Source organism: Paramisgurnus dabryanus, chromosome 11 (genome assembly GCF_030506205.2).
Source record: "Paramisgurnus dabryanus chromosome 11, PD_genome_1.1, whole genome shotgun sequence".
NCBI lineage: Eukaryota > Metazoa > Chordata > Actinopteri > Cypriniformes > Cobitidae > Paramisgurnus > Paramisgurnus dabryanus.
In genome coordinates this window covers 25454962-25466871 of record NC_133347.1, presented here as the reverse complement: position 1 = coordinate 25466871, position 11910 = coordinate 25454962, and the positions used below count along the sequence as shown (strand labels likewise).

Here is an 11910-nt window from a genome sequence, read left to right as displayed (position 1 = left end):
TATAGCAATCAAGGTTGCACATGAAAAAAGCACCTTTATTTTTGTAAATGTATACACTCCCTATGAAAGCTACCAAAATGAAAGTGAATACCTTAATAGGTTGGCTTTTATAAGCTCATTTATTAAAGAAAGTATATGTACATGTATATTTGTGGTAGGTGACTTGAATGCTGATATATCAGATGATGGGTCTTTATTTGGGAGACATCTCAATCAGTTCTGTGTAAACAATAAGCTAATCTTTTCAAGCAAAGTGATGTTACCAGCTAATAGCTATACATATATATATTAGTGAAGCATGGCATACAACATCGTGGCTGGATCACTGTATATGTACAGCCGATGCTCACGAGTGCTTGATGGAGACTGAAATCCTGTATAGTTTGGCCGTAAGCGATCACATACCCCTATGCATGAAATTAGACCTTGATAGTCTGCCTGAACTGTCTAGTTATGAGGCTCATGAGCAAAGGAAAGTTGATTGGGCAAGGCTCTCACAATTTGATATCTGGAAGTATAGCTCCCTGACTGATCGAAGTCTTAGTGAGATTGATATACCACTTGATGCTGTCTTGTGTAACAACATTAACTGTAAAAATAATCAGCATTATTCTGGTATACTCAGAATGTATGAAAGTATAGTAAATTGTTTAAATAATGATAGCAAGTTCGTTGTACAAGAAAAAAGAAAACGGAATATTAGACCTGGGTGGAATGATTATGTATATGAGCTTCATTCAGAAGCTAAAGAAGCCCTGTACAATTGGGTAGTGTAAGACGCCACCCAATTGGCCCAACGTCGAAGTCCAATGCGTGGTGAAGGGAATCACGTGTCCTTTCCCTCCGTAGCGCTTCTAGAAGAGTAATTCCATTTATTTAATTTGTTTCTTTGACCTCTGTGGTTAAATTATAATCTGACTCCAATTTCTTAGTTACCAATACTATTCTGATGCTGATCATAATTTATAAAATTATTATTATATTTATTTAGAGTGAATTATATTCACATAGGGAATAAGGTGTAATTCTGAAGGTGCTAAGGCAGTTCCATACAGCTGGGCATAGAGGCATTCTCCTTCTAACTTAAGTTAAAGTTAGAGGTTTCTCCAAACACATTGAAAATAAGAGGATCCATCTATGTTTTAGGTTGAGGTTACTCCATCTAACCTTAAAACGGGGAGGCAATTACTCCAGTAATATTTTCAATAGAGGCAATTCTCCTAATCTATGCCCCCTTCAATACATTTAACTTAAACCCTGAAAATATAATAAAGATTTGACAAGTTTTTAGAATGAATAAAGATTAACAATTTATTTTGCCAGGTAGGCTACACTTAAATCAATCATTTGGTTATTCAAATATCAAAACATTTACTAAAAGATCAGCATAAATCAATCAATTACAAATATATCACAATATTAACTAAAAGATCAGCATAGAAAAATAAACATTACATAAAAAATAAAATCATACCTGGCAACTCAAGACACACAGCAGTGCGGGAAGATCTGACTACAGAATGCTTCCTTGAATTCCTTGCCACTATACTTTAAATACTGACCAGAACAAAGACATCGTAAAAAACTACAGTTTGTCCTGTGCCAAATGATCCTAAAGAACATCTGGTCAAAATAGCCAGAGGTGTCCTGGCAAAACCCCCACCTCTCAAAGAAATGCATCCTCTATCTAAACCCTTGAACCATCTTATTTTAGATATATAGAAATTAGACCTTTTTACTCATCGCACCATGACCTTTAAAATAATATTACACATGAATATGTATGTAAAAACACAATCTTAGAACCCCATAATATGTATACATTACATTTCAGCAGATACTCAGTGATGTGAGCCAAAAGGCTAACAGTTCAAAAACCTTTGTGATGAATAGATTAACACATCAAAGAGTTGTATATCTGAAGACCTCTTTCATCTACGGGTCACATTTGGGTTCCCAACACCCCCTGAGGTTTAATTGTTTTACAGTGTCTTTTCATAAATAAACTTAGTTTATCGGGTTAACAACACCACCTGAGGTTTAATTGTTTTACAGTGTCTCTTCCTGAATAAACTTAAAGTTGATGAATTATAATCCAGTACTACAGTCCTTCCCTGGCCCTTTTGGGGCAATCTCAGAATCGTCCCTAGGGGCCATTTACTGGTCATTCAAATCCTTGTGCGTTTTTAATTATTGTAACAGTCTCTGTATGGCGGGCACTTGTAGGGGACTTAGGGTGATAGCAGCATTGGCAGATGTCCGTAAAGAGCGAATTGTCGATCTGAAATACCAGCATTGAAGCAAAGAGAACATAAACACAAGTCCACTGCCAATCACACACCCACGAAACATCCAGTCCCACCAAGTGTATATATACTGTGCAGACCGAATAGATGAACTTGACAAAATTTTCGCTGTTCCTTTGGCCAGGTTTGTTTCTACCTGAGCCTGGTTGAGATGATACTCAGTCTGTTGAATCATCTGTTGCACCAAATTCATGGTGTCAGTCAATGACTGTGTGCTGTGTTCGTAGAATGTGTCCTCCCACCAGGGAGAGACATCGATGTCTAGTGGAATCCTTCCCAAGATATTTATCTGACCCATTGTAAAATCCTCTGTTACCTCAAGACAAAAGCTATGGTTTGCAGGACAGGTCAGACCTCCATAGGTGAAGGAATTCATCTCACTGACCACACACCACTGTGTGTGTGACACCTGTATTGCATCAGCATGCCCATGTAATGACTGAACACTGATGAGCTTAGTATCATTAGGAGAAAATGGTTGTAAAGTATTGCATGTACAAATCACATAACTTGCAGTTTCATGACAACAGGTGCGAGTAGTAAATAAGGTCTTATTTCCCTTTAGAGTCATATATCCTGTAAGATGGTCCCATTTAACAATCTGATTCTTCACTACTGTACCTATAGAGCGTATAGTAGTGGAATTAAAAAACACTTGTTCTGGGTGTATCAAAGGAAAATTGGCAAAGAATCCAATGCAACCAGTACATTCATTTCCAGTATATAACATTAATGTGGATAATAATTCTGAATATTTAATATCTTTCATCTTTTCAGATGTAACCCACCTATGTAAATCCAAAATTTCTATTAAATCCTTTAGAGCATGTCTAGGTGTTTTGAGAAGACGTAAGTCTAAAATTTCTTGTCTAGCTATAGTAAATAAATCTTGTGCATATGATCTGCAGGCTAAGTCACGTTCGATGATACGGGTCTGATTGAACAATGAATTGCTGGTCAATAGAAGCGCCTGCGCTTCAGATCTAACAGCTTTAATAATTTTCTCATTACTATTGGTGAGATGCTGAAAACCAGTGGCCACCTGGTTCGCCAACCATGCTGAAAATTGTGATTGTCCAGTTATTTTATACGTGTTGGCAAGTGAATTAACTGAGCCAAAAAGACCTGCTACATTTCCAAGCAGGTCTCGTTTAGAACGGACAGGTGGAATCTGGACTGCAAGTCTACTTTTGTAATCAGAGATTAAATCATCGATTCGTGACTGTAGCCATGCGTATGTTTTATCATCAGCACTACAATGTTTCACATAAGCAGACAAAATATTAGAAATATTATATGTTACGTGAGTCATTACCAAATTAACATCATGTAGCAAAGTCTTGTTAATATTTCCCTTAATAAAACCACCAGGAGGGATTGGATATAATTTTGGACATTGCTTGGGTTTACTATACCCACAAGTGGTTAAATTAAAACAATGCTTTAAAGTCCATGTACAATTTTGTGGGCTAGTATAACTATTTACATCAGGTTCACATTTGCCCACACAATATGTTCCTTCTTTTCGGCTAGTCCAAATAAAAGTTTTTGGATCATTATCATCCGGTACATATGAAGTGATGTTGAACTTGTAATCTACAAAACTCATATGTGTGCTGTTGATTGTTTCAGTATGTGTGCATCTGTATACGGCAGGCTCTAGATCTTTCACAAAATAACAAATTTTAGGATCTAGACCATTGTTAATTTTCTCATATAGGGTGCGCAAACCCCCGACTTTTGCTCCTGGTTCAAGTTTAAGTTGATACCAGGCTGTTATATTGTGTGAATATATGCGTGCCGGGGTGTCTCCTGAAATGTTCAATATGGGAGGATGGTTGGAACCTATTTTACAGCAGATTTTTGTTGCGCAATTTGGTTCCGATGTTAAACCGGGAGGCCATGTAACTACTTCTCTAGGCGGAATTGTGATATAAGATGTGGATGGCCCCTTGCTATACCTCCAGACCCATCTCCCACATTTCAGGGTGTGTGCAAGTAATACCCTTTGGCCCAAGTTGATGCAGGTGGGGCCTGACACCTTCCTTGTGTCCGGTCGCCATGGGATCGCTGTGACCACCCTGAAACAGAGACAATGAGATATAGTTAATCATTTAGACAACGACATAGTTACTTATTTTTTCAATCCTTTGAACAATTTGCATTGAGACATGTGATACCATCTTAATTTTCCTTTAATGGACACGGCCACAGCGCTATTGCAAGTCGATTTAATTTCATAAGGCCCATGCCACCTAGGAGCAAATGTGCTTTGTTTCACAAAGACACGTATCATCACCATGTCTCCTTCTGCAAATTTTGTTTCAAATGTTGGATTGAAATGTGCATCATTATTCAGGTCTGACTGTTGTTGTCTCAGCACCGCCTGAGCTTGCAATACTTTCAGTCTTTCCTGCAGTTGTTTTAGCACAGTCTGCTGTGTTGCAACCATAAGATGGCCCAAGTCTGCTGGAGAAATTTCTGGATCAATAGGCAATTTCATCACCCTTCCAGTCATAAGTTCATATGGACTTATACCTGTAGCTTTAGATGGTGTTGCTCGCAAGACAGTTAGAACAGTGGGCAAAGCATCAATCCATTTGTTTTGATGTTGAACTATCTGTTTAGTGATAGCTTCTTTAATCGAGCGGTTTGCGCGCTCGACCATACCAGAACTTTGTGGTCTGTATGGAATGTGGAACTTCTGCTTAATATTCAGCATTTTACTCATGTCTTTCATTATTTGACCAGTGAAATGAGTACCTTGATCAGATTCAATTTGAATTGGGGCTCCCCAGAGGGGGATGATTTGGTTCGCTAACAACCGTGCCACTGTAACTGCAGTGTTATTTCTTGTAGGTATAGCGTCTACCCATTTTGAAAATTTATCAATTATGACCAGACAATAACGATATCCCCCCTTGGCACTTGGCAGCGGACCAATGAAATCCAACTGCAAAGACTCCCAGGGCCCTTTCGGTGGTTCTGGTCTGCAAAAATTTGTACGGCCCGGCTTGCCCTGGTTTACTGTGGCACACACAATGCATGTACTACACCATCTGTCAATGTCAGCTGTCATCCCTTGCCACCAAAATTGCCTTCTTATCAACTGCAATGTTTTTTCAGAAGACACATGGGAATAATCATGATACAATTTGATTATTGGTTTCTGTAAAGCTTCAGGAACCACATATTTTCCATCCCTCAACACAATGCCTTCATTGACAGTAATTAGCTTATCTTCCTTTAGAGGTGACATTAGTTCTCCCTCAGAAACCCACAAGCTTTGCTGATATTGTTTAAGGTCAATTGGTGTCGTTTGAATTGCATTTATGTTTACAGATGGTTTTTCATTCCATATGTCACCCTTTACAGCTGCTAATTTAGCTAGCTGATCCACAATGTTGTTGTTTTGTTCATGCACGTTCGGGTTTTTGTTTATATGCGCACGCACTTTAACAACAGAGATGGGAGATTCACGCGTTGTTACAGCATTCCATATTGCACTTATCATATTGAAATGTTTCACTGGGGTTCCTGCAGATGTGAGGAATTTTCGCATTTGCCACTGTGTCATAAAATCATGCACGACGCCGAAGGCATAACGGCTATCCGTATGAATACACACGGGCTCAGAATGTGCCTTAATAGCTTCAAGTAATGCGACGAGCTCGGCTTCTTGAGCAGACATGTTTGATGGTAGTTTTATCAAAATCTGCCGTAGTACATTTGACTCGGGAAGACTAGGTGTCCATACCGCACATCCAGTATAGAAATTATCATTTTGTTTAAACCTGGATCCATCAACATACACCTGTGTCTGACCAGGAACCTCCCGATCAAACACAGGGCTGGATATCTCTTTCTCAGGCAAACATGTGTGCGGATGACCATCTATGTCCCCGAGTATGTGTGGCAAAATGCGTGTGTTGTCTGTGGTTATGTCACGTGACTGTATATCAGCTAACCATCTGGCAAGTCTCTGAGATGACACTCCTTTTATTCTGCCTTGCAGCAGCATTTGTACTGGCGTGTGCACTGTATGTATTATCACTGATTGAAAACCAACGATGGGTTCTGTTGTGTTTAACATCCAGTGGACAGCCAGTACATGTTGTGTGCATGGATCAAACCCCTGTTCAACTGGTGATTTTTTCCGGCTGTAATATGCAATTGGACGCAATTTCCCTCCATGTTCCTGTGCTAATACACCACTTAATGTATTTTCGTACGCATCAACTTGGACGTGAAACGGTTTGGTAACGTTGGGTAAGCCCAGGGCGGGCGCAGAGCACAGACGTTGTTTGAGGTTTGTAAATGCTTTTTCATGTACCTCAGTCCATTCAAGAACATCTGATGGTTTGGTTTTACCTTTCAAAAGAACGTACAATGGTGCGGCGATGTCTGCAAAGTCTGGAATAAAATCTCTCAGATAATTAGCAGTCCCTAACACCTTTTGAAGCGCATTTAAAGTGTGCGGACGAGGCAGTTCAGCAATGCATTTCCTTCTGTCGTCTGTCAATGCCCGATGACTTTGAGTGAGATTGTACCCTAGGTAGTGCACTTCTTTTTGGGCTATTTGAGCTTTTTCTTTGTTTAGTTTAAAGCCTGCATCGCCTAGCGTTTGCAGGACTTTGTCCACCACTTTTAAGTGAATTTCAAGCGAACCTTCAGTAGCAATGAGTATATCATCAACATAGTGCACTACCTGGCCGCTCCCCAGTAAGGGATTGAGCACATCTGCGACCGCTCTATGAAAAATGGAAGGGCTGTTATGCCATCCCTGAGGCATTCGAAGCCAGGTATATTGTATTTGATTTACTGTAAAGGCAAATTTCCATTGATCCTCTTTCTTGACTTTAATAGACCAAAATCCATTTTTAATGTCAAGTACAGTAAACCACGTAGCGCTTGTTGAAATTTGTGTCAAAATAGTGGATGGATTAGCCACTATAGCGGTAGCTTTGGGTATGACTCGATTAAGTCGTTGATAATCGATGCATAATCGCCATTTTCCATTAGGTTTGGGCACTGGCAGACACGGAGAATTAGTGGTTGAACTGCATCGCCGAACAATTTTTCTCATCTCAAGTTGTTTCACTATTTCATGAACGGCCGCTTCTGCTTCTGGTTTTATACGATATTGTTTTTGCGGTGGGGGTGGTTCACCCTCAATGCTAACTTCAAAATCAATTAAACCACAATCATGTTCATGATTTGCCCACACATCTTTGTGTTTGTCAATCAACAGCTGAATTGGATCTGTAGTGGAAATGGACACTATACTGGCATTGCTGACATTAACACAATTTTTAATTGCTTTGTTTGTTTGCAATTCAATTTGTTTTTCAAAGCAATGAATTACAAATCCATGCTTTTTCATAATGTCCATACCCATCACAGTCCCTTCACTGTTATTTGGCAAATACCAAAATGGCTCTTGCAAAACTGTCACGCCTAAATCAATCAAAACAGGATGTGTTTTGACTGCTGTCATTAACGTGTCACCTATGCCTCTGATTTGTATGGTTTCTTGGGTTAAAGGAAAGTTAATGTTTGTGCAGGAGCATGCAGCAGCGGTATCAATAAGGATATTAGCTAACTGGCCTCCTAAATTAGCTCTTATTTTAATTCGGTTTCCGCTTTTGATAATGCTTCCTACAGTAGCGGAGGCCACGCACCCCTATTTTTCATCTCGATATTTTGCCAGCATGTTTTGCAACTCTGTGCACAAATCCGCATATGGGCTATTTCCGCTCGGGGGCTGCATGTCATTTTGCCTGGAAGCTTTAGTGGAGGGTTTGTTTTGCTTGAGTAATTGTTTGAGTTTTTCTACTGTCTCCCTGTCATTGTTGGTTGTTCTTCCTGGATTATTCAGAGCTTTTAATTTTAAGCAATTACGTGCAGTGTGGTTATTTCTTCTACAGTAATTACACCGAAATTGTAGTTTTGTTTCGGGCTGTGCCTCGCCTTTGCCTTCTGTTAACCATTGAGTTGTGGCTACCTGTCGAGTCTTATTTTGTTTTAGCCTATTTTCGATTTTTGAGGCCCAGTCTACCAATGCTCGGTAAGTATTTTCAGGAGGCTCCGCCCCATGGATCAATGCCTGTTGTATATGCGGGCCTGAATTATTTTTAAGGAATTGTAACAAAACTTCCTGATCTTTTTCTGCATTTTCCATTCCTGAATGTTCTTTGTATGTTACCCACATACGCTCTGCAAACACTTCAAATGGTTCTTTATTGCTTTGTTTTATGTCAATTATCCTATTCCATTCTGCATGTGTTGGACCTCTTAACTCCAACAATGCTGTTTTTAATCTCTCATATACTTCAATTTCTTCTTCCTCCCCTTTAACTATGATTTCTCCAGTTCTTAAATTGTCAGGCATTTTATTTTTCAGCTCAGCTGGGATAGTTAGCAGAGCTACCTGCCACACATCACGAAGCTCTAGGTTGTACACCGAGGCTTGCAGCATTAAATTGTCCCAATAGGGCTGAAATGGGCCTTTTCTTGGCATTGTACCGACTACTTCCTTGTGCCTAGCACATTCTTCACAGGTTAAAGGGCGACTGATTGTTGTTATCTCATCGTCCGCATTTTTCATTGTTTTGAGCACTGCAACCTTCACTGATTTACTCGAGATTGTGCCTGTTTTAATTCTCGTCCTTATGGGACTACGGCCTCTTCGTTCGTGAGCTCTGACATTTACTGCAGCATCCGGAGAAGGCTCTCGTATTCTCTGTGCTGGCTCCTGCATTATTACTCGACCGTGTGAATTTTCTATTAATGCAACGTCCTCGTCATCACTATCATCTTGTATGTTTCCATTAACAGAGTTTATTACCGCCTGTTTTACCGCAGCGAGTGGAAATCCCGCGCCATCGCAACAATCCTCGAGGGCTTTCGTGTATTCTTTGTCCAGTTTAAGTTTCATTTCAAGTTTTTGAATCTGTGTTTCTAACGCGTCGCCCTGTCTTACCCAGGTTTGTTTATCATATAGGGAAGCATCGACTTGGGCACGAAGCTTTTTCAATTCCTCCGACCGGGCTTTTTCTAGTTCACGGATATTTGCTAATACTTTACCGGTTTCCGATATAGTTGCGAGATCGTTTCGACGAAGCAAATAAACAATCGCCATGGGAATTTTCCTGAATTTACGCTTATTCTCTAATTTACGTCCTTTTGTGGAATACCATGACAAAATTTGGTCATTAGTCCACTTCATATCCACTCCTTCTGAGTGTAAACGCAAGAGAAGAGGTTTGATTCGCACCGCAAGGGAATTCATTATCTCCTTATCTACACTGCCACTATCATCACCCTGAAAAGCCATGTTGTTGTTGTTCTAAAACTTATGCCCCACCGGATTTCTACGGTCTCCGGTCTATCACTGGGAAAACCGTCCCGTTCTACAAATGTGTCTATATGGTGCACTTATGCTCTCCCTCAACACCTCTAAAAGGCAAAGAAAATCAACTTACCAACACAGCTGAAGACAAAGAAGTGGAAGATCAAACCTCATACTCCGCGATGAATGAATGGAATACTTCGCTTTGGATGGAATGTCGCGCTGGTGTGACGTTACTCCCTCGCGCTGGAGACTCGCGTCACTCTTTCTGGTGTACACGTCACTGGTTTCAGCGTATGACGTATCACGTCGGGATCACCAAGCTGTAAGACGCCACCCAATTGGCCCAACGTCGAAGTCCAATGCGTGGTGAAGGGAATCACGTGTCCTTTCCCTCCGTAGCGCTTCTAGAAGAGTAATTCCATTTATTTAATTTGTTTCTTTGACCTCTGTGGTTAAATTATAATCTGACTCCAATTTCTTAGTTACCAATACTATTCTGATGCTGATCATAATTTATAAAATTATTATTATATTTATTTAGAGTGAATTATATTCACATAGGGAATAAGGTGTAATTCTGAAGGTGCTAAGGCAGTTCCATACAGCTGGGCATAGAGGCATTCTCCTTCTAACTTAAGTTAAAGTTAGAGGTTTCTCCAAACACATTGAAAATAAGAGGATCCATCTATGTTTTAGGTTGAGGTTACTCCATCTAACCTTAAAACGGGGAGGCAATTACTCCAGTAATATTTTCAATAGAGGCAATTCTCCTAATCTATGCCCCCTTCAATACATTTAACTTAAACCCTGAAAATATAATAAAGATTTGACAAGTTTTTAGAATGAATAAAGATTAACAATTTATTTTGCCAGGTAGGCTACACTTAAATCAATCATTTGGTTATTCAAATATCAAAACATTTACTAAAAGATCAGCATAAATCAATCAATTACAAATATATCACAATATTAACTAAAAGATCAGCATAGAAAAATAAACATTACATAAAAAATAAAATCATACCTGGCAACTCAAGACACACAGCAGTGCGGGAAGATCTGACTACAGAATGCTTCCTTGAATTCCTTGCCACTATACTTTAAATACTGACCAGAACAAAGACATCGTAAAAAACTACAGTTTGTCCTGTGCCAAATGATCCTAAAGAACATCTGGTCAAAATAGCCAGAGGTGTCCTGGCAAAACCCCCACCTCTCAAAGAAATGCATCCTCTATCTAAACCCTTGAACCATCTTATTTTAGATATATAGAAATTAGACCTTTTTACTCATCGCACCATGACCTTTAAAATAATATTACACATGAATATGTATGTAAAAACACAATCTTAGAACCCCATAATATGTATACATTACATTTCAGCAGATACTCAGTGATGTGAGCCAAAAGGCTAACAGTTCAAAAACCTTTGTGATGAATAGATTAACACATCAAAGAGTTGTATATCTGAAGACCTCTTTCATCTACGGGTCACATTTGGGTTCCCAACACCCCCTGAGGTTTAATTGTTTTACAGTGTCTTTTCATAAATAAACTTAGTTTATCGGGTTAACAACACCTCCTGAGGTTTAATTGTTTTACAGTGTCTCTTCCTGAATAAACTTAAAGTTGATGAATTATAATCCAGTACTACAGTAGTAGCTGGAAAATTGAGGCATGGCCCAGAGTTTGAACATAAGAAAAAGCAAATGCCAAGTTTAAATATGCAGTACGTTTTATTAAAAGAAATGAGGAAAAGATGAGGGCAAACTCTATGGCTAAAAAATTGCAGCAGAGTGATGGGTATGAGTTTTGGAAAGAAGTTAAAACTGCTAAGAACAGTAAGGCGTCTTTGCCAGCAAGTATTGATGGGATCTCTGGAGATGAAAATATTGCTGAATTGTGGGGCACACATTTTAGGGGAATTTTTAATTGTGTTGTGAGTATTGATTTTAAGGTTGGTGATGTGGTTAATAATGATGGTGTGGTTATTAGGCCTAATGAAGTGTTTGGTGCAATTGGGAAATTGGCTGCAAACAAAGCATGTGGTCCTGATAATATAACAGCTGAGCACCTGAAATATGCAAGCCAAAGACTGTCAGTGTTACTTGCCATGTGTTTAACTGGATTGTTGTCTCATGGGATACTACCGGACTCAATGCTATCTGTACTGCTAACACCAGTCATTAAAGATAAAACCTGTAAAGCATCAAGTACACAAAATTATAGACCAATTGCTTTGGCTAGTG

At 39.3% G+C, this 11910-nt stretch overlaps 1 protein-coding gene across 1 annotated transcript; it reads right to left on the bottom strand.

Moving 5' to 3' along the window:
* Nucleotides 1-1964: 1964 nt before the first annotated feature.
* LOC135729754 (uncharacterized) lies at nucleotides 1965-9831 on the bottom strand. Its single transcript, XM_065247584.2, has 2 exons — nucleotides 9791-9831; nucleotides 1965-4387 (listed from the first exon to the last, which is right to left on the bottom strand). The coding sequence occupies exons 1-2, from the start codon at nucleotides 9829-9831 to the stop codon at nucleotides 2191-2193; spliced, it is 2238 nt and encodes a 745-aa protein (XP_065103656.1). The 3' UTR covers nucleotides 1965-2190.
* Between the last annotated feature and the right edge of the window lie 2079 nt (nucleotides 9832-11910).

What these genes read in the sequence shown, in the direction of transcription:
- LOC135729754 (XM_065247584.2), bottom strand. Translation starts at nt 9,831, where the DNA reads ATGAGGTTTGATCTTCCACTTCTTTGTCTTCAGCTGTGTTG. An exon ending in CTTTGTCTTCAGCTGTGTTG is followed by an intron (nt 4,388 to 9,790) that starts GTAAGTTGATTT and finishes TCTCTGTTTCAG; the next exon opens with GGTGGTCACAGCGATCCCAT.